This window comes from Micromesistius poutassou (genome assembly GCF_964030765.1).
Source record: "Micromesistius poutassou genome assembly, chromosome: 1".
Classification (NCBI taxonomy): domain Eukaryota; kingdom Metazoa; phylum Chordata; class Actinopteri; order Gadiformes; family Gadidae; genus Micromesistius; species Micromesistius poutassou.
This window is the reverse complement of record NC_140271.1, coordinates 4,961,894-4,984,702: the sequence shown is the minus strand read 5'-3', so window position 1 is coordinate 4,984,702 and position 22,809 is coordinate 4,961,894. Positions and strand designations below refer to the sequence as shown.

Here is a 22,809-nt window from a genome sequence, read left to right as displayed (position 1 = left end):
CACACACACACACACACACACACACACACACACACACACACACACACACACAAACAAACAGAGGCTTTAAAGACCACCCCTGAGAGCTGACCCAGCGCTGCCCCCTGCTGCTCCGGGCTGGCACGCGGCCAGAACAAACTGGGCCCTCCCCCAGGGCGAGGAGGGGGGGGGGGGGCCGGGGGGGGGGCCGGGGGGGGGGGGCGTGCCGCTCCTCAGGCGCCGAGGAGACGGCAGGCAGCCAGTCGTCAGCCGGTGGCTCCTGGGGGGAATAGCATCATCCCGCCGGCCGGGCCCCCAGGGGCCCCCGGGGGCCCCGCTAGCCGGGAGTGTGAAGGCGGTGGTCGGGGGCCAAGAGGGTCGTGTGGAAGCCGCGGAGCAGAGAGCAGCTGGGCGGACCGCCGGACGATGAGCTCATCGGTCTGGCCCTCCGCCAGACGCTGGGCCCTTGACCCTGGAGACGAGCAGTCAAAGACCCCCCCCCCCCTCTCCGGCCCCCCCCCTCATGAAGTCCCCCCCCCCCCCTCCGGCCCCCCCCCCCCGCCATGAAGTCACTCTCAGGCAGTGAGAGCATCACTGGGGGCGGTCAAGACTCCACACGCAAACGTACGCACACAAACGTGCACGCACACACACGGCATACACGTGTGCACACACACACACACACACACACACACGCACATGCACACGTGCTCACTCACTCTCTCTCACACACACACACACACACACACACGCGCACGCACACACACACACACACACACACACACACACACACACACACGTGCTCACTCACTCACTCTCACACACACACACACACACACACACACACACACACTCACACTCGCTCGCTCAGACACACACACGTCGTGTGTAGATCACAGCGCAGTAAGGAGAGATCCTTTGAGACGAGCTCAGTCGATTCCGGAGGCAGCAGCGATCGATTCGATGAGCAAAAGAAAAAACGATGTAAATAAACAGACCCACAAGCACGCACACCAAGACAACGGTCTTAAGAAACGCCGACTGTGAACTCATGCTGGCTACTGGGAACACTGGGAACACTGGAGAGCCAAGGAGGCCAAGGAGAGGCATGAGGAGATAAGAGGCAGAAGCTTCAAGGCTAATTTTAGTCTGGTCGCAGTCCTCCGCCGACTACTGTAAAGAGAGACTACTCTAAAGAGAGACCGTCTTTCAGCGGGACCTCGGGGCCCACGCTGACGTGAAGTCATGTCTATCGCTCCGAGCTCCGCCCCCTTGCCATCGACGGACAGATACCCGAGCAACCAGATATTTCCCAGAAGGCCTTGAGGAGCTCTCGGCAGGATTTGTGATGTCATTTTTAAACACAGATAGACCAGTTGGCCGTCGGTCGACTTGGATGCTTTGGATCTGGATTCCGGATAAGACCGGAGCATCTGTGCCTTAGTGTTCCAACGTGACGCTGTCGACGCGTTCGACAAACGCGCACAAAAACACACAGAAATACACACACACGTCTCACAAAACACAAGACACACACACACACAGTGTTGTGTTTTGTGAGACATGTGTATGTATTTCTGTGTGAATTTCTGTGTTTGTGACTTACACAAACAGACACGAATACGGGCACACACAACTCAAACACACACACACACACGCACACACACACACACACAACGTAAACACACACAGTGGAACGCTGATAAACACACACATTCCTCCCCAAACAGAGCTGGCTGTGTGGGTCAGAGACACCTCCGCAGGAGAGGAATGTGGGGCACACTGCGGCTGATAAGGACGGTGAGATTAGGTCAGGACGGCCACGATAAGGAGAGATAATCACCTTCATCCCTGATCTGCTGTGTACTACTACGGCTACACACACACACACAGCTCACACTCCCTGGAGAAACCGAGCCAAAGTTGTTCAGTACACTTTTAGTACAAATAATACGATGTCCCACTTCAACACAGCATTCATTGTTGATTCCAAAACCGAAGGACAGTCAAGGTTTATCAGTTCCTAATTGCAGCTTCATTGCTTTAAGTTCATTTCTAACCGTTGGTCAGTAAAAGTGCACTTTTTTACTTTTACTACTTATTAAATTAGCCAAATAATTGAACAGCTGCCTGCGCGCATGCACACGTGCGTGTGTGTCAGTGTGCGTGTGGGTCAGTGTGCGTGTGTGTCAGTGTGGGTCAGTGTGCGTGTGTGTCAGTGTGAGTTTGTGTCAATGTGCGTGTGGGTCAGTGTGCGTGTGGGTCAGTGTGGGTCAGTGTGCGTGTGTGTCCACCTGGTACATATGAATCCAACTACCAATTAACCTGTGGTCCTCGAAGGAACACACAGTTTAGCAATGAACCAGCATGGGGGCTGAGGGATCCAGCTGCGTCGGAGTCCAAATGACATATAATTCCCAACAACAACGTGGTCGTTTCCCTGAGTGCAGGGCACATGTCTGGCGTACGGCTGATTATGGCCTGCTGGAAACATATGAAGGCTGTGGCTTCCTGGACAACCACCACATCAGCTGTCATTTTTTATAATCATAGCATCGGTGCTATTTCTAACCAATCATGTAATTATCATATCTCGGCTATTTTCATCGGTCGTGTAATTATAATATTCGGTCATTTCTACTGCCATTTTTTTTTTTTTTTTTTTACAATTTCCTGGTTACATTTATATTTTTATGAATATATATATATATCACAACATGATGGTTTGAGTTTCATCTCACTGCTTATTGCGCACTGGTTTGATTGCTGGTCAGATCTGGGGTCACACAATAAGATAGGGGAATTAGTCATCATTGAGAAATAGAATAGAATAGAATAGAATAGTATAAATCTTTAATGTCCACCAAGGTGGAAAAATGTCTTTGGCTCACCAGACATTAGAGACATTAGAGAAAGAAAAGGCGTGTCCTGGTCAAGGCCATTGTCACAAATGTTACTTTTAATCTGACTGACTTGATCTTCCTGCGAAATTGTCTCTTTTGGTTTAAAGCGTGGCTGAGCACATACAAAGGGACTTAGCGGTACATTACGCCTCTACATCATGTAAGTAACGTACACAATCAACACCAACATGTTGAGGAGTGTTGAGGCATTGCAAGGATTCTTTAGGTCACGTAAGTTCACACACACACACACACACACACACACACACACACACACACACACACACACACACACACACACACACACACACACACACACACACACACACACACACACACACACACACACACACACACACACACACACACACACACACACACACAGAGGAGGTCGGTAATCAGCAGGTTGTCGTGCGGTCAGGCTAGATCCCTGTCAGCAGTTCTTTCTGTTTTCTTTTATCTGTTGCTGTAGGAAAACACAACGACTCTTACGCTGCAATTGAGAAGCAAACAGCAGAAACAACAAAAACACACAATGCCCAGTGGTTAACGACTCGCCCCTAATTGTTCTGTTGTGTTCTCTGGAACACTGGCCTGAGGTTCACCGACCGCGGCCTCGTCGTCAACCGCCATCCGCTCCATAAATCGAGCTAAACGAGCACCTGGACGGTTACTGTCGCTAATCACACAAACGAGCAACACCAGGTGTTGGTTAGAAAACACAGGAAGTATAGGAGCAGCAGGCCCACCTGGCAGCAATCAGCGCTCCAAACCACAGACAACAGTTCCAGTATAGGCCCAGTTCAGGCCCGGTATAGGCCCGGTATAGGCCCAGTATAGGCCTGGTATAGGCCCAGTATAGGCCCGTTATAGGCCCAGTTCGGAAGCCTAAGCATACCTTCATCAGTAAGCACACACAATCAACAGTCCCAGTATAGGCCCAGTTCGGCATACCATCACCAGTAAGCACACACACATTCAATGACACATTCAACGGTTCCCTGAAAAAGTCGTTGGTGGAAGATGAGACAATCCCCAACTTTGTTCCTAGTTCCTACAGCCTCTTCTCTTTCTTATTCTATGTTCCTGCAAACTACTTCTAATAAAAAATAAAAAAGTATTACAAAGTAGAAATTACATTTAATCGCAAACATATATTTCAAAATGTTTAGTGCTCTGTTGCTACTCAAATGTTTTTTATTTCCATTTTAACGGCGCTGTTAGCCTGTCATTATGAGTCTGTTTTACAATGGTTAGTTTGTAGCGTACGAAGAAATAAAAATGGAGGTTAACTTAAGGGCAAACAGAGTAAACAAGGGTTTGTGCTTTCTCTGTTGAGTCACTGATTGCTCGGAGGAAATGAGCTCGATTATCTACGCTCCCGTAATGCCGATCGCAATCTGGGGATCAGGAGGAACTGAGAGAAGTCTCCCGAGTCGAAAGACGTCTGTGAAAAGCGTAGTGGATGTTTCCTAAAATATATAATAATGGCTTCTCGTTAAACTGAACCATTTCGCTGCAAAAGTTCAACGTTAGAGCGACTCCACTTCATGTATCCCGAGTTTGCCAACAAATGAATAAAAAGCCATTCATGCTGCACACAGCCCAGCATTGTGGAGCTCTGAGCTGCTGCTAAGTACATGGAGTGTATTTAAGTGTATTTAAGAGAGTGAACCCAATGCCCACAACCACCAGTTGGGTTTCCATCCATCATACCCCATAGTCTACTTCAGACCAACCCCCATAACACCGTATACAGCTAAATAGGCAAAAAACAAACGTTTTTCCTGGACAAATAACTTTTCTTTTAATCCCATAATAAGTACAACAGTGGAAAGTGCAAGGAGGCCTATGTCCTAATATCACACCAAAGTGAGTCAATGACCCCCCCCACCCCCTCGGCTCTCCTAAAAGGGCACCATTGTACAAAAGGGAGAGAGGGAGAGAGAGCGATCGCCATGGCTACTGGCGACCAACTGTAAGCCTTTTAGAATTATTAGCATTCCTCTCTTCCTCTGAGCACTGTAGCAGAGCTGCTCCTCGCTCCACCATCAATCCTCCTGAGAGAGAGAGACAGAGAGAGAGAGAGACGGGGAGAGAGAGAGAGAGACAGGGGGAGAGAGAGAGAGAGAGACGGAGAGAGAGCGAAACTGAGAGAGACATGGATGGAGAAAGAACGAGAGACATAGAAAGAGAGAGAGAGAGGGAGAAAGAGTGACACACACACACACACACCATTTCTTTCAATGGCCAAACACCGGAATTCCCATCTAGCTGGGGAATTAATTAAAGTCGAATTATGGGGCGGCGGCGGCGGCACGATATTGAGCGACCCGAGATAAAAACGACAGGGGGGGGGGGGGGCTGACTGAGGGTGGGTGTGCGCCCGGCAGAACACTGGGTTGGCTGAGCTGGAGCCATGGGTGTCTCCGCTAGAGAGACAATATGGACCATTGATAGCAAAGGCATCTATCTATCTACTGAGCTAGGACCATCTATCCACTGGGCTGGGCCCGTCTATCCACTGGGCTGGGACCGTCTATCCACTGGGCTGGGCCCGTCTATCCACTGGGCTGGGCCCGTCTATCCACTGGGCTGGGCCCGTCTATCCACTGGGCTGGGCCCGTCTATCCACTGGGCTGGGACCGACTATCCACTGGGCTGGGCCCGTCTATCCACTGGGCTGGGACCGACTATCCACTGGGCTGGGACCGACTATCCACTGGGCTGGGACCGTCTAACCACTGGGCTGGGACCGTATATCCACTGGGCTGGGCCCGTCCACAGTGGGGCGATGATGTAAACCCTGCTGATAATAATAATAATAATAATAATCAGGGGATTTATGAAATGGAAGACATTTTATGAGCATTTAATGAATTCAGATGTTGTGTTTTGCTGATAAGGACTCTGTCCTACATCTCCGGGAGCAGCCCGGGCCTGTGGTGTGTGTTGGTGTCGTTGGTTACAGACTGAGTGGAGGAGAATGAAATGGAATCATATCGTTTTAACGGAGCAAAACCAAACCGCACAAAGGCAGTGGAGCAGTGATTTAGTCTTGTTTCATTTAGGACTCGAGTCGATTCTGGATTGAGTCGATTCTGAAACACTGTTTAGTGTCCGTCCCGACGCGCCGCTGTGCTTTGGCCTCAAGAATAACGACAATTAAACATTATTCACCGTTTCCAAAAACAGGACGACTTCTGGACTACAGTCTGCCCACTGAGCTGACACAGGACATGGTCGTACCATCTTAAAGAAAAATAAGGACCTGAAAAAATGAAAAGCCGTATTCATTGAGTGAGAATGCACAGCCCTCAAAGACATGGTCAGACTTCCTTCCGTTTCAAAGCGTGGGCGCATTTTAAAAACCATGTGAAAGTCCAGAACTCCCTGCTGCTCAATGGTAAAAGTAATAAACTTATACACTCATTAATTGCATTACAGTTGATGTAATGCAATATGGTCTGGATTCCGGGGGCCGGCGGAGGGCTGCGGGGCCCGGCGAATGGTTAACGAGCCCCGGCCCCGGCGCGGCCCAGGCGTCCAATCAGAAAACAACTGCATCTTTGTTACCGTGGGACCAGCGAGCAGAAACAATGTGGCTCCTATTGGGAGACTAATGAGAAGGCCCAGTCTGACGGTGACACCACCGCCGCCCTGTCCTGTCCCGCTCTGCTCGCTGGCCTGGGACCGCCAGAGACCGAGGGGGTCCCAGGCCTTTGAACATGGAAACACGGAGGGGATGGAGGCAGCACTGATAGTTGTGTTGTGTAAAAAAAACGCAAATATCGGCCAACCGATATTTGCGTTTTTATTACTTCGTTCGCCGATTTTCTATATTTTTTTCCCCGGCATGATTTAGACAGTTCATTAAATTGTCCTTTTTTAAATTGAGACTTGAAACATTTGTTATCATCATTGTGTCATTTTTATTAGTAAATTCAGGGAGCAAAAGCAGCATCAGGTCAAAATATCGACGAAAAAGAATCTGTATCGGCCCTAAAAAAATCCATATGGGTTGACCCCTAGTTAAGAGTCTGCTCCGACTGCTCATTGCCCAGTTTGAATGCTGGTTCCATCCGAGTTCACCTCCATAAGGGAGTGGAGTTCCTTTCATGAATAAAAAAAACACAAAAACGCCTTGGTGTTTTCATCTATTTATTTTTCACAACAATCATATTTTTGTGTGCACTCTAACAGTGAATTGACCTGCTGGAACGTGGTTCTGGACAGCGGAGCATGGATGGGCGTTCTGCCCTCCTCGACCGCCCCTAACGTTGTACCTCTACATGCGGACGGGGTCCAGGGAACGGCCGGGTTCCTCCGGACTACTGGGCGGGGCTCTGTCACAGGGAGAGAGGGTTCCAAGTTAATCAAGAGGAAAAACGGAATAAAACACGGAAATTGGAAGAAACTGGCCACAGTGACCCGAATGCCGAACACACGCGTCGACCTCAAATGATTCCATTTCACAGCAGGCGGCGTGGAGCTCGTTCAGAGCCCAGATCCTCGTGTGTGCCCGTCACCCTGTGGGGTACGTCTGAGGGCAGGCTGTCGCTAACACCGCCTTCACACTACCCCCGTCCGTCGACGGACGGATGCTTTTGCGTTTTCCCGGCTTGTATTACAAAGGCCATTTCATTGGACGGTGTATTTGCGTAATCCGATTGGCCGACGGATCCGTCGCTGCCTGAAAAGTTGAACATTCCTCGACTTTTTGACGCAACGGCAACGGAACGGACAGGACCCACAATGCATTTCGAGAGCGCCCCCCCCACGCACAGTCAATGAGATCTGTCGACGGACGGAGGCGTGGCGGTTACCTTAGCAGCTAGCCGAGGCCTGGGCACCCCCAGCAAGTCTGACAGCTGATTCCTGAACGTCCGGACGGTGGCGATGTCACTCTCCCTGGAACGCACATCCAGCAACGCAACGTGAGAGACGAACACAGAAACACGCCGACACACAGACAGAGGAACGGAGCGATCTCAGCGCCCACGCCCGCTCCCACCACTGACCAGTTGGTGTCGCTCAACAGAGTCATGGCCTCGTCCAGAACCTCCGCGTCCACCACGTCGTCGTACGTCAGCAGCATCTCGTACATCTGGCCCGCCGTGGTCTTCCTCACCTACGGATGGAGGTGAATGGTGGTGGAATGGAGATGCAGAGTTTCAATGGAAAAACAACGTTCACCTCGATTGGCCCAACACCAGTACGCTCACCGAATTCTAAAAACAGACCAGTCAAATGTCTCTTTCTGCCATTCTCTCCATAAGCTCATCATTTAACCAATTGCCACCAGCTGAACAAGAAATGTCTGTCCGATTTCTCCAAAATCAATTAGTGATAAAATGATACAATCCCCTGCACTTTGACACATTAACCGTGGCCTTATTGCACAATACAATTTGTACATCTCCCTGCTTATCCAGTTTTCATTTATTTCATTTATAATTTAGTCAAAATTTCTGTTAAACTATTTTTTTTTTATTCCAGTGTATTTTATTTCTTTTTTTTGAAGCACAGAAATACAGTATAGAGTATTTCACACAAACATCCTGTATGAGAATGAGTGACAAATAAAAAACCAAATAAATCTCGAATCAATCGCGTCCAATTGATCTGATCCAAAAATGGCCGACTCACCGCAAACAGGGCGTGGCCCAGCAGCAGCAGCAGCTGCGACAGAACCAGCTTCCTCACCTCGCCCTGGAACTGGATCAGCCCACAGAACCTGGAGCCAGGCACAGGGCCACCGCGGGCACAGTCAACACATCAACCTAGACTTGCTTACGGACTAAACCCCACACCTCAGGACTGACTGTTGTTTAAACCTTGTTATTTATTTCATTACCTCAGGAACTGCACATTGGTACATTAATACTTAGTCATATTTATTTTTTAATGCACAAGTCACCTACAAACGGACAGTTACATGTATATAGTATGTTTATCTTATTCTAATAGTTTTTTTATTATATTTTATTACAATTGGTAAATTTATTTGTATATATACTCTTGCTTCCCACTCTCTTTTCCCACTGCACTGCTGGTCACTGGTGAATTTCTCCTAAGGGGGATTAATAAAGGACTATCTTATCTTATCTTAACACACCTTCCCCTCACGTGCACGCTCACGTGCACGCTCCCAAACATGCACTCAGACAGATTGATCGGATCGATTGGTGAGGTCTGGACTCACACGGCGATGCAGGAGCGAAGCTTCTGCATGTTCATGGACCGCTTGATCTCGTCTTTGCAGAGCGCCAGCAGGTCCACGCAGAACGGGTGACTGCAGAGGAGGAGGAGAAGAAGAAGAAAGTAAACCGAGAGCGTTTTCTTAAGTCCGTACTTCCTCCACACAGACGCGACGCGGCGCGGGGCTGAATTACGACGGCGTGTAAAGCGGTCCCTCTGCGACGCTTACTCTTCTTGCGCGGCGAAGACTTCAAAGCAGTTGTTGGAGAGCATCATATCGAGCATCTTCAGCAGAGGAATGGACACCCTGCGGAGAGAGGCCGGCACGTCAACACACAGGCACCAGGGGAGGCCAGGTTAGGGTACACACTACATACACTACACACACTGGCACCAGGGGAGGCCAGGTTCAGGGTACACACTACACACACTACAAACAGGCACCAGGGGAGGCCAGGTTAGGGTACACACTACACACACTACACACACTGGCACCAGGGGAGGCCAGGTTCAGGGTACACACATACTACACACACTACATACACTACACATACTGCTACATACACTACACACACTGCTACACACACATACATACACTACACACACTGCTACACACACATAGATACACTGCTACATACACTACACACTGCTTGTGTGCGTGCATGCGTGTGTGTGTGTCTGTGCATACCGGTCATGGCGCAGGTTGTCTTTGAAGATCCTCAGCAGAGTGTCTCCGAAGCGGCCCAGGGCCGCGGCGTCCTGCTGGATCCCCTTCAGGTGCTGGAACAGCGACTGGGACGAGAAGCGCACCTGAGGAGGGGAACAGAGAGCCCACGCCGCTCAGCATCGCTGCCACGTCACGTGACCACTACGTCAGAGTGACCACTACGTCACGTGACCGCTTCGTCAGCGTGACCGCTACGTCACGTGACGTAGCGGTCACGTCACATGTTTTTCTGTGCACACATCCTAGAACAACACAGCAGCGAACACAACGGGAACGTCGCAGTAAACGATACAGTAGCCGTATTGACCGACGAGTGTACCGTTCGTGTAATATACAGACAGAGGGAGGGCCTAAAAACAGAGTGTTCTGGGCCTCACGCCACACCGTGTTTCAAAGACATGCAACGATCGCTGAACTATAATAAATAACAGTCATTTCTTTATTTTCTTTTCTTACTATGGCACAAACCAATGAACCCTGGAAACAACTCTGAGTTACATTATATGATGATGAGCATGAAGATATGTTTTGCCAGAAACCTAATGAAATCAACCTGTCACTTCACGGAGAAGGAAAACAACCGCCGGTTCTGTCTTTGGCGGTCCTGTCTTTGTGGGCTTCACTCTTTTCCCACTCTTCCTCGATTCAGACCGTTGATTAAAGATGGCGATAGCAACTGCAGTTCAAATCAGGACAAAGGAAGTCAACCCAAGTGTGTGTGTGTGTGCGTGCGCGTCCTGTGTGTGTGTGTGCGTGCGCGTCCTGTGTGTGTGTGTGTGTGTGTGTGTGTGTGTGTGTGTGTGTGTGTGAGTGAATGTGAGCAAGCATGTGTATATTATATGGATACGTGTGAGAACAGTCAATTCCAGAGAGATGGATGCTGTGTTGGCCTGGTTTCCCCCAACACGGCCCTGTCCAAACATATCAGCCCTCACCGCCTCCGAGGGACCAGCAGCAGCGGGGAAAAGAACAGGGGGAGGGGGGCGGGGGGGTGAGGCAGGGATGGGAGAGAAGGGAGGGGGGGGGGGGAGATGGTGTTGGAGAGCAGCGATGGCAAAGCAGAGCCAACAAAGTGCCAGAAAACGGCACAGAGGGAATAGGCTTAGGGCTGTCGTTGGCAGGTGTCCACTCGCTGTGCCGTCCTCGCCGCTCTGTGGATATGCGCCCCAGAGCCAGAGAACAGAAGGGCCCGGGCCGTATTCTGTCTTCATTAGAGCCGTAAACAAAGTACGAATGTGAGAAATAACCAACGGCGCACCAATCCTCTGCTGATAGCCTGGAGGCTCGAGGCTCCTCTCTTCAGATGGGCTCCTTCACTCCCGAGGCCCACCGGGGGAGACGGGCCGCGGGCCTAACCCTACCCCTCACCCCTAACCCCTAACCCTAACCCTCACACTAACCCTAACCCTCACCCTCACCCCTAACCCCCTAACCCTCACCCCTAACCCTCACCCCCTAACCCTCACCCCCTAACCCTCACCACTAACCCTAACCCTCACCCCCTAACCCTCACCTCTAACCCTAACCCTGACCCTCACCCCCTAACCCTAACCCTCACCCCCTAACCCTCACCTCTAACCCCCTAACCCTCACCTCTAACCCTGACCTTCACCCCTAAAGCGCTTTTATGCAAAGCACCTTACAACATTGCCTGAACTTCACTAACCCTTCATGCACGGTGGACTCAACAGTGCAGGGCGACAGCCAGCTGGTCAGGAGCAGTCAGGGTGAGGGCGTCTCGCTCAGGGACGCCACGACACTCCGCTAGGAGGAGCCGGGGATCGAACCAGCAACCTTGCAGATACCAGCGCGGGACACACGCGTCTGCTAAATACCCTAAGTGTAAATGTGACGGTGATCCCTCAGATCGCTCGACATGGAGGTAACTTATCCATTGCTTTGGGCTTTGCCGGCGTGTTGCGTGCAGAGAGTTAAACGCCCTCTTCATGCAGCCCGCTCTTTGGCAAACCGTGGTCACGAAGCTGTTGAGGAATATTGCTTTCAGCCGTCGAAGCGTTCCAGCGTTCCTCTGACAGCACGGAGCCGAGGTGATGGCTGAAGGAATTTGCCGGAAAATCCTTTATGCATTCTTCCTTGATTATGCGGTCCTCATAAAATGAAGACGTTTTAATCGAAGTTAGCTGTTGCCCTGCGACATAACCCTTCTCTGGTCTCTGCCGTCGTCCAGATGTCTCTGAGAGCTGCCCAAAACCGACGTGGCGAGACTCAACGCGAGGAGGTCATGCAGATGTATGGTATCGATTCAAGCGAGTTGGTCAAAAATATATCACTGATGAACAATTGGGACGCATTTGGTGCCAGTTTGCAGTTTTGTGGTCCAAACACGAGCCAGGTATTTGTACAAACTGTACAACTCTACTCTACTCTGCGGCGTAGTAGCCTCTGAAGCAGTTATCACAGATCCAGAAGTTGGAAAAAAAACTATCCACAAGTTTCCATTGCCCTGTGATGCTTTGCGCGAATTGTGGGCTTCACTACTGGTTACTATGAGATCGATGTAAACAATCACCGTCTGTCATTCATTCAGTCCGATTTCAACCAATTATTTAGCTTTGTGCGGTGGTAAGTACGTCCTCGAACGGCACACGTTGTCCACAAGCTTTTTAAAGCCATAATTGTATTCAGCGACAGCGTGACTATATACAGTGATGTGCTCAGCACTGCCAGCTGATCGGCTAAAAACACAGCGGAGGCGTGCGGGCGGCCGGAAGTGTGGCCCACATTTCCCCAGTAACCACCCCAGGAAACTGGGCATCGTCGCTTATGCAAACGGCTCCCGTTACCTCTTCTAAAGCCAGAGACTTTCTGCCTCGTAGTAGTTTGTTTTCTGTTTTGAAAGACCGCAGCCAGACAGAGATACGTCTGTCCCTCCCAGTCGACGCTCGACCATATCGCGTTCGCAGTGGTCCCGCCGGCCAGATGAACCACAGCTGACCTGCAGATCCCCGCCCCCAGGAACACATTAAAAGTAATGTGCATATTTGAGCGCGTCTGCCATCAGGTCTCAGATGTTGTGATTTGTGAGACAGCGACTTGGGGAGCATTTGCATTGTGCAACATTTGGCAGTGACAAAAGTCGTCAAAGTACCGAAGTAGGTACTAGGTAGGTTTAACAACAACAACATGGTACTAACCACAACAACATGGTACTAACCACGAGAGAGGCCATCGACTACACCGATTGAACGCCGTTTCAGGACACACTCCACCTAGGCCTCATGGTGCGTCGCGCCGTCTGAATCGGGAGGCTACAGCACGCCTTGCTGGACAGAACAGGAATATAAAAACGGCCCCGGGAATGATGTGTGTGATCAGCCGAGACGGAGGGAACGGTCCCAGCAGCAGCAGCAGCGGCAGCGGCAGCAGCGGCAGCCCTGAGGACCAGCATAAACAAGCAGGTCCCACAGGGGGCAGGAAGCCTGGCGCCTGCCCCGACACGCTCCCGCTCTGCCTCAGCCTCGGAGCGGGAGCAGAACCGGTGTGGCAGAGACACAGACAGAGAGAGAGAGGCCAGGTCGGCAGACGTTAAAGAGAAAAAATAAAAAAGGTTTGGGAGAGACAGAAAGAAACAAGGGAGAAAAAAAAAAAAAGTGGGATGAAATGACAATCTTGGTTTTGGTGAAACCGTTGGGTGTGTTGAAACTAAGGGAGGTGGTGGGGGAGGGGGCGCGGTCCCAGGCGTGTGTTTTAGTGTGGGTGTGTTTCGGTGTGTGTGTGTGTGTATGTGTGTTTGGGTGGTGCGTGGTGTGTGTTTTGGTGTTTGTTGGTGTGCATGTGTGTGTGTGTGTGTTTCAATGTGTGAATGTGTGTGTGTGTGTGTGTTTCAATGTGTGATTGTGTGTGTGTTTCAATGTGTGTGTGTGTGTGTGTGTGTGTGTGTGTGTGTGTGTGTGTGTGTGTGTGTGTGTGTGTGTGTGATGGAGAAAGGGAGCGATGCTGATGTTGATGATGTTGACGATGTTGATGCATGTCGTTCCTCTGTTTGTGTCGTCGTGCTACAGCACTGGATTGGGAGAAAAGGATTGTTTGGGGCACCTGGAAGTGTTGGAAACCCATCGACGCTGACGGGTGCGGACGCGCCCCGACGCATGTACGACACACTGACATCTGCCTCGGGCCTTTGAGCAACGCGCATTGCCTTCTGTCCCACATACAGATTTGCACCTGCCAGCCAAACCAGATCATATTTTTTTTTACAAGAAGAAGCGTAAGAAGAGCTTCTTCTGGTTTTGATTTCCTTGGGCCAATGGTGTCGTTGCTTTGAGAACCACTTTCTAGACTTTCTTGTTTTTCATTTGTTTGGGGAGAAGGCCCCAGTCACACAGAAACACAACAAGAGGCTGGAGGGAAAAGTGTTGCAACAGCACCCTCTAGAGGAGGAGAGGTGCAGGACGACCAGACGATATATTCCTCAAACGATTGGGAATAGAGAATCACAATATACTGATACTGTTTTCTACATACTACGTAAAACAAATATAGTCTGTTTAACTTTAATACTACCGTTCTAATGAATTTAATTACTTTACTAAATTGCTACTAATTACTTAGTACTAATTTATTACTGCTAAATTTGATTATTCAATATCATGGACCGGACTAGACCACTATAGTGGACCGGACTAGACTCTTATAGTGGACCGGACTAGACCATTATAGTGGACCAGACTAGACCACTATAGTGGACCGGACTAGACCACTATAGTGGACCGGACTAGACCACTATAGTGGACCGGACTAGAGAAATATATTTTACCAGGTCCTGGTCCACTATAGTGGTCTGGTCTGGTCCTGGTCCAGACCACACCAGACCAGTCCACTATAGTGGACCAGGACCAGACCAGACCACTATAGTGGACCAGACTAGATCAATAAAGTGGACCAGACTAGATCCATAACGTGGACCAGACCAGACCACTATAGTGGACCAGACTAGATCAATAAAGCGAACCAGACTAGATCCATAACGTGGACCGGGCCCAGACGGAACCAGCGTGCGGTTGGTACCGTGGAGTCTGTGAGTCCGCCCACGGACACGGTGAGGCCCAGCAGCGCGTGGTAGCGGTAGTGCTCCAGGCCCAGCAGCTGGGTGACGTAGGGGAAGGCCTGGGACGGGGCGTTCCAGTTCAGAGTGGTCCCCGTCTCACTGGGGGGGAGAGACACACCATCAGTACAGACACCACCAGAGAGACCATCAGTACAGACACCACCAGAGAGACCATCAGTACAGACACCACCAGAGAGACCATCAGTACAGACACCACCAGAGAGACCATCAGTACAGACACCACCAGAGAGACCATCAGTACAGACACCACCAGAGAGACCATCAGTACAGACACCACCAGAGAGACCATCAGTACAGACACCACCAGAGAGACCATCAGTACAGACACCACCACTAAGGCCTCACATACTGTTTTTATTAGCGGTTTATTTGTTTTTATTAGCGTGACCAGACGACCGTCACGCGCGCAAAACAATATCCCGAGTTTGAGATCTCAATCACGGGATATTGCCCGATATCCCGAGATAGCGAACCAAATCAAATCAAATTGCGCCATCTTAGGAGGTTCACGTGTAAGCACAGACTAAAGTATCATATTCACTTCTTCCAAATGAGACAGGGAATGAGCGCAGCACTAACGACCTCTGGATGAATGCGTGCACGATTCTCCAGGGTTTGATTGGGTTGTTCAAAAGGTGACAGAACCCGCTTGCCAGCTTTGCGTGAGCCAGTCGCATGCTCCGTGTGAGAGGGAGTGGCAACGCTGGCATCTGGTTATTAAGTCTAAACGCACGCCTGCCAGTGTGGACAAGTTGTCGTTAGACACTGAATACCTCAGGGGTAGAGGTCGTAGCTTTATTAGATTTGAATGCAAATGATCCAATAAACTGATTTTTGGGGGGCGGATTTTGTTGAATTGGTGAACGTCAAGACTGTAGAAATGAGATAACGTGAGCTATCACACCTACATTTATTCACAAACAAGTCATTTTGCAGACATGTCACAGCCCTCGGGGCTCGAACCCAGAACTCTTTGGCTGCGAGTCAAACATTCACAGCACCCCGAGACACGCCCGCCCCAGGGCACTTCATTGCATTCAAAACACATAACCGGGATTCATGTGACAACCTGTGCGTCTAACCTGCGGTGACACCGATGTCAAAACGACTGCAAGCATCCACTGTGACAAGAGCGACTCACGGGGGGAAGATGCTCAGCAGCTCCTCTCGGTGGTGGATGTGCGGTACTGCAGGGCTGGAGCAGTGGAGGAGGCGCAGGAACACCATGCCCGCGTGGGCCCTGTAGCGGTCAATCTTCTCCGCTGCCTGCTGGGCCACGCAGCACATCATGCGCTCCACCCTGTGTGACACACACGCACACGCACACACACACACACATACACACACACACACACACAGACACACACACACACACACACACACACACACACACACAATCACATAATGAAATCATGTAGGAGCATGTTTCCAGTGGGTTGTTCAAAAGGCAGAGTGTTAAAGTGTTAAAGGCGTTAGCAGTTAGTTAGTTGAAAGTCGAGCCTGCCAGCACTAAACATTAACATGATGTCAGCTGCACAGAAGATGGGAACATGCGGAGGCAAACGTTAACTGGAAGGTTTACAAAACATTATCTTCGTTTCATATACGCGTGTGTCTTAGATGTAGCCTTTCCAAAACTAAATTCTTCGAAGTTATACTTCGAAACGACTTTCACTACTAGAGTTACCCTAATCTACGCGATTGTCAACACTCTGATTGGTCAAACATTATCACAACCCCCCCACCCTTACCCTCATCGTAACACAACCCCCACCCTTACCCTGGTCGTAACACAACCCCCACCCCTTACCCTGGTCGTAATGCTGCGGGGACATGTAGTGTGTGTCCGTGGTGTGTACTCACAGGTCCGCGGAGAGGAGCTCTGGGGCCGTGGCGACCACTAAGAGGGTCACCTCCATCAGGCTGGTCATGGCTGCCTCTCTCACCCTGGACGGGGACACACACACACACACACACACACACACACAAGACCAGTTTATCAAGGCTGAACCCCACTGACGGGACAAATAGTCCTGCATGTATGCAAAGACCTCGGTGTGACCGTGCACGGCCCTACGGCCGGTGGACGACCTGCACACACTCAGAGGAGCAGTCCTCCTCCCAGAGCTTAGCAACGCTTCGCCCTTCTCCGCAGAGGAACGCGGCGAGCGATCTCCGATTGGTCGAGCAGGGAAGAGGGCGTATTGTTTACAATAACAGCCAGACGCGAGAATAAATGAATGCACCCGGCGAAATAAGATGGCTCTTTTTTAGTTTGGTTGCGATACACCGACCACCTTCTGTAAGTACATTTCTGAATGATTTTGTCTTTTTCCCCATGGATACTCCAATTTCCAATAAATTTTTTATGGAGCGAAATCAATCCCCCTTTCAGGATTGGCTCGCCAGTTCATTTACATATGTTCATTTACAGTTACATACGGGGTAGGGAGACGATGTACTTCTCCCTCGTGTGCACAGTGACCGGACGGGAGAGCATAACCGCAGGCAGCTCTGCACAGGTCTGGGTCATGACTCATGTCCCGACGAGGATTATCTTTGTCTTTGTATCTCTATATTTTCGGTTGCCTTTTGAGATCTGTGCTAGGGACAACAGATGGGAATTAGCATCGGCTTATTTACAGCGAGCTTGTTTGTCAATCAACGAGCATTGTCCTCATCGACTAAATGAATAAATTCAAGAAATAAGTAAATCCACGCAAAACACGCTCCATGCAGGACCCGGTGCTCAGCCTCACTCATGACCAAACGGTTCCGTCTTTGCACGTTCACTCTCAACGCACGGTGACGACACGCTCCGTCTGAACGCACAGAAGAGTCCCGCAGAGAGCGAGAGCAGCTCCCGAGCGTGTCGCTAAACGTGCCCTGGCGCTGGTATCCCCACCCCCCCGATGGCTCCTCCCTGGGCCGCCGCGGGCTCTCCGTACCCGTCTGACAGCGCCAGATGGCTGCGGGGCGGCGTTTGTTTACATGCAGCAGCGCTGAGCGACGCAGCGCCTGCTGGATCAGAGTGAGCGGTGCCACGCCCCGGGCAGTTATTGCAACAGTTGAGTAATCCTCTCAAAACTCAACAGGTGGGAACAGGTGCACGGCAGCGGGGAGAGACGCACAGGTGCACAGGAATTTCTCAGGGAGGAGGGAGGAGGGGAGGGGGGGGGTGAAGGAAGACAGGTGGAGGGAGGAGGGAGGAGGGGGGGAGGGGAAGGAAGGATAGAGGGGACAGGTGGAGGGAGGAGGGAGGAGGGGGGGAGGGGAAGGAAGGATAGAGGGGACAGGTGGAGGGAGGAGGGAGGAGGGGGGGAGGGGAAGGAAGGATAGAGGGGACAGGTGGAGGGAGGAGGGAGGAGGGGGGGGAGGGGAAGGAAGGATAGAGGGGACAGGTGGAGGGGGGGAGGGAGGGAGGGAGGGAGGGAGGGTGAAACCTCTGCATCGGGACGGTTTCACGAAGGTTTCACGAAAAACGAGAACGAAAAAGTAAGGAGCACGAGAATAAGGTCACTGACGTACGACCGCAAAGGATTCGGAACGCGGGCTAAAATGACAAAGAGGAGAGAATGTCACACAGGCGTTCGTCACACGACGTCTCCGGTGGCATGGCTGGCGGCGAATCACCCGCTGGGTGACATTCCTGACGAGCAGGTAAAAGGTGCCTGGAGGCCACCCATAGGCCCGGTAGCACCCACAGGACAGGTAGCACCCATAGGCCCAGTAGCACCCACAGGACAGGTAGCACCCATAGGCCCGGTAGCACCCACAGGACAGGTAGCACCCATAGGCCCGGTAGCACCCACAGGACAGGTAGCACCCATAGGCCCAGTAGCACCCATAGGGCCAGTAGCACCCACAGGACAGGTAGCACCCATAGGCCCAGTAGCACCCATAGGCCCGGTGGGCACCCATTGGAGCGGTAGCACCCATAGGCCCAGTAGCACCCATAGGACCGGTGGGCACCCATAGGACCGGTGGGCACCCATAGGACCGGTGCAACAACGTCAGTGTCCCCAGGGGGGGGGCGTGGGGGAGGGATACACACCGACATTCTCTGGCCCTGAGGCCACACCGCCAGGAGACAGAATGTGTGTTCACCCTGGAGGGATTGTGTGTGTGTGTGTGTGTGTGTGTGTGTGTGTGTGTGTGTGTGTGTGTGTGTGTGTGTGTGTCTCTCCTACCAGGACCCTACGTCCCCCCTGCTGTCCGTGGTGTAGTCCCCCATGCTGTGGAGCAGCGGGCGGTAGACCTGCTCTACGTTCCCACAGCAGACCACCGAGTCCGGGGAGCCCTGGGCGGACACCCCCACCGTCATACACAGTCTGAGAGAGAGAGAGAGAGAGAGAGAGAGAGAGAGAGAGAGAGAGAGAGAGAGAGAGAGAGAGAGAGAGAGAGAGAGAGAGAGAGAGAGAGAGAGAGAGAGAGAGAGAGAGAGAGAGAAGGGAAATAGATAAAAAATAGGAAAGAAAGAAAGAAAGTAAATCCAATAGTTTGCTTTTCTCACAACCAATTTGAAATAAATCCGGGGGCCAGTGTCAGGTGAACATGTCTTTCAGGTCTGGCCGGTAGGTGCAGCGGGCTGTTGGTTCTAGTCCTTCCACCCACGCCTGAGCAAAGACCCATAATCCCTCCACACCCGAGTGGGCAACGAGAGAGAGACGGCATGGGAACCAGGAGACAATGGGGGTGGGGGGGGGGGGGGGCAGCAAGATACAGGCTAGGAAGCCACAGGCCCTGGACTAAGTGATCCCAGAGACACGACGGTGCAGCTGGTTTCAACCGCAGACAGTTTTCACCGAGGTGTCATCGTAGGGTCCACCCATGTGCCGCTCTGCTGCTTGTATGTACCAGGGCACGGGTAGTAGACTCAACTAGTGAGGGCGAGTACTTCTACCCAGCCCTGGTACCCTCAAAAGGACCAGCCCCGATACTGTACTGTGGAATGAGCGACGACGCCTCTCTGAAAAGGGTCCATTGTTCTGAACGAACAATGTGCCGCTGAGCACGATGGCGGGTAGATCCACCCCGGGGTGCATGGCTCGGTGCTTTATCGACGTGACACTTCAGAATGTCTTCGGGTGCGCGACGTCGGCGTGATGACGGCCGGGCGACGCCAGGGTGAGAGGTGACACTCACTGAGCGATGGCTCTGACCGCGTCCCTCCGGCCCTCGGTGAAGCTCACTTCCTTCTGGCCCGCCACGCAGGCCCCGCCCAGGCTCTCCAGGATCTAACGCACACACACACACACTCAATCATCAATAGGATGCGTGTGTGTGTGTGTGTGTGTGTGTGTGGCCGTGTGTGTGTAAACAAGAAGCTGCTGGCTCACCTGCTGCAGTTTGCTCTGGGTCATGCTTCTGGGCAGGCAGCCCAGGGCCAGAGCGGAGCTGCAGCGAGTCAGAACCTCTGGACTCCTCAGACCGGCCACGTACTGGGACACCAGGAGGTCTGGGGGGGGGTCCCGGACACACACACACACACACACACACACACACACACACACACACACACACACACACACACACACACACACACACACACACACACACACACACACACACACACGACGCTTTTACGCTTGTGTACTAGTACAAGAATCTAATAAAAAGCAATTCTGATTCAGACACGGTTTATGTAAAGCTCACTCACGCTGGGATAAACAGAGACTCGCCTGCGGCACATAAACACCAGCAGGTTACGGGGTTACAATACATGTCCTGCGTTATGTGACGGCAGAGGGCATGGCGGGGTGGGGGGGGGGGGGGCGTTGCTCACCCTGGATGCGGGGGTCTGCCCGGCCCGGTCCGACCTGGTAGTACTCCACGCACAGCGCCGCCAGCGCTCCAATGGCAGAGTCCTGCGCAGGGGGACAATGAACGCCATTGTTGACGGAGACATGAAGAACACACAAGCCAGGAGAACTGTCTGTTTGTTCACCCCAACGGCGGGGGCGGGGGGGAGGGGTGTGTGGGCTGCCGGGAGGCTGCGGTTACCCTGACGACGTCTCTGGTGCGGGACGACATGAGGTGGAGGCTGTTCAGGGTGTCGTCGATGAGCCACTGCCAGCCCTCTGGGGAACAAGCACACGCCACAGCGCGGTGAACACTCGGGAGCGCAGCACGACCTCCACACAGGCCGACGGACCACACATGTGGTCCAGTACACGGCCAGGCAAGGCAACTTTATTTACACAGCACTTTACATACACGAGGCAGACTCAAAGTGCTTCACGTAGAAACATCGTCATACAATGAAAGAAAATCATAGATAAGTAAAAGGAAACATAGGCAACGTAAAAAAAAAAAAAAAAGGCATTGTATTAACAGTCTCTCTGGTATCAGACCATGTATTAAGAGTAATAAAATAAAAGTGGATAGAACAATATAGACGTACCGATGATGGGGTCGTCTTTGAGAGGCATCTTGGAGAGGGCCATCTTCTCTATCAGCGTGCACACTGAGGTGGTGAGGCGCCGGGTTGAGATAGTTAAGAGCAGTTTAGTGTCCACAGGGATACGGTCCACCGTGACATTCCATGATGGCGATTTGAGAGAACCGATCGCAAACCTTAACTGGCTTTCAGAACGTTTTTTTTTTTTTTTTTTTTTTTTTTTTTAAAGGTGACATATTACACCACCAAGTGTGGGTGTGATTGGCCGTGCTGTGATAGATCAGTCCACCAGCCTACCCGGTGGACCGTAGCACACGTTGCTCATCTATCCGTCACACATCTAGGTGGGCACGCCCACTTGTGATGTCAGAAGAGGCAGATTTTCAAAACGGCTTGTAACGGCTAATCACACTCACACCTAGTGGTGTAATATGTCCCCGTTAAATAATTTGTTTATGCTCCACTTACTTGCAGGCCTCATGAGTTCACCGCTGAAGCTCCTGTGTGAAGATGGAAACACGGACCGTCGTTAAAGATACCGAAGATCAAAACGAGCAGCATCTCACACACACACGAGTATGACGACATTTGCTCTCAGATTACCTGTACTGCTTTTTGTCCACAAGCTGGAAAGGGAAAGAAAGACATAAATGATATCATTACATCATCGTGTCATATGGATTGAGTCGCCACACAGACTTTGGTCCGTCAGATCTCGTATGGCTACACTCTGAGATCACAAAATACTTTCAGCAGTCCAAACACGGAGATAAGCCGGAGATGTTGAGGATCATTCTTTGGCAACCAATACATTTGTAATCGTTCAGCTAGGGCTGAGCGGTTAATTTAATTCAAATAGAAATCGTGATGTAATAGAATGCGATATGCAAATCTCAAAGGCTGCGATTATTATTATTTTTTTGTTACTGACTAGAGATCAGTAAGATTTATATTTATTTGTCTTTTACAATTCAATAGTTCAATAAAGGGTTATTAATTTATAGCAGTTCATACAGAGCAGTTTATATGTTGACTGCTTCCAATGTTGTGTTGGTCGTACTAAAGAATGATTTATTGCTTTTTTTGAGAATAATACAGAATTTTTTCAGCGGGGTCGACCGGCTGATGACACCGACCGTCTGGTGGACGCCCTTGATGCCCTCCACACACTCTGCAGGGATGACGTCCGTCACAGGCCTGCAGGGAGACAGAGAGGAAGGAATGACGGAGAAGGCGCCCGGCCCGAAGGTCCTGGGTCCCAACCCGGACGTCCACAGCCTCAGCCTATCTGGAGGCCTTCCTAACCCCCTGGATGCTCCATAACAACCACATAACCCCCGCCTTAAAGGTCCCCTGACATGCCACCAGGTGTGAGTGGGATTAGCAGTGGGCGTGTCCACCTTAGATGTGCGCTGGGATAGATCAGTCCACCAGTCTACCCAGTGGACCGTAGCACACGTTGCTCATCTATCCGTCACACATCTAGGTGGACACGCCGACCTGTGATGTC

The 22,809-nt window shown here is 51.3% G+C and overlaps 1 protein-coding gene across 1 annotated transcript in view; it reads right to left on the bottom strand.

Moving 5' to 3' along the window:
- Positions 1-7,159: 7,159 nt before the first annotated feature.
- tbcd (tubulin folding cofactor D) overlaps positions 7,160-22,809 on the bottom strand; it is a 35,910-nt gene continuing 20,260 nt past the window's right edge. The window contains exons 21-39 of the mRNA XM_084488128.1: positions 22,436-22,496; positions 21,903-21,925; positions 21,768-21,799; positions 21,303-21,365; positions 20,903-20,979; positions 20,685-20,766; positions 20,239-20,357; positions 20,045-20,136; positions 19,090-19,230; positions 16,763-16,846; positions 16,041-16,199; positions 14,839-14,977; positions 9,772-9,893; positions 9,313-9,390; positions 9,088-9,177; positions 8,532-8,619; positions 7,904-8,013; positions 7,709-7,793; positions 7,160-7,228 (exon numbers count right to left, since the gene is read on the bottom strand). Of these exons, the coding sequence (XP_084344254.1) occupies positions 7,214-7,228; positions 7,709-7,793; positions 7,904-8,013; positions 8,532-8,619; positions 9,088-9,177; positions 9,313-9,390; positions 9,772-9,893; positions 14,839-14,977; positions 16,041-16,199; positions 16,763-16,846; positions 19,090-19,230; positions 20,045-20,136; positions 20,239-20,357; positions 20,685-20,766; positions 20,903-20,979; positions 21,303-21,365; positions 21,768-21,799; positions 21,903-21,925; positions 22,436-22,496 (1,660 nt within the window). The 3' untranslated portion in view covers positions 7,160-7,213. The remainder of the gene's footprint in view (positions 7,229-7,708; positions 7,794-7,903; positions 8,014-8,531; positions 8,620-9,087; positions 9,178-9,312; positions 9,391-9,771; positions 9,894-14,838; positions 14,978-16,040; positions 16,200-16,762; positions 16,847-19,089; positions 19,231-20,044; positions 20,137-20,238; positions 20,358-20,684; positions 20,767-20,902; positions 20,980-21,302; positions 21,366-21,767; positions 21,800-21,902; positions 21,926-22,435; positions 22,497-22,809) is intronic.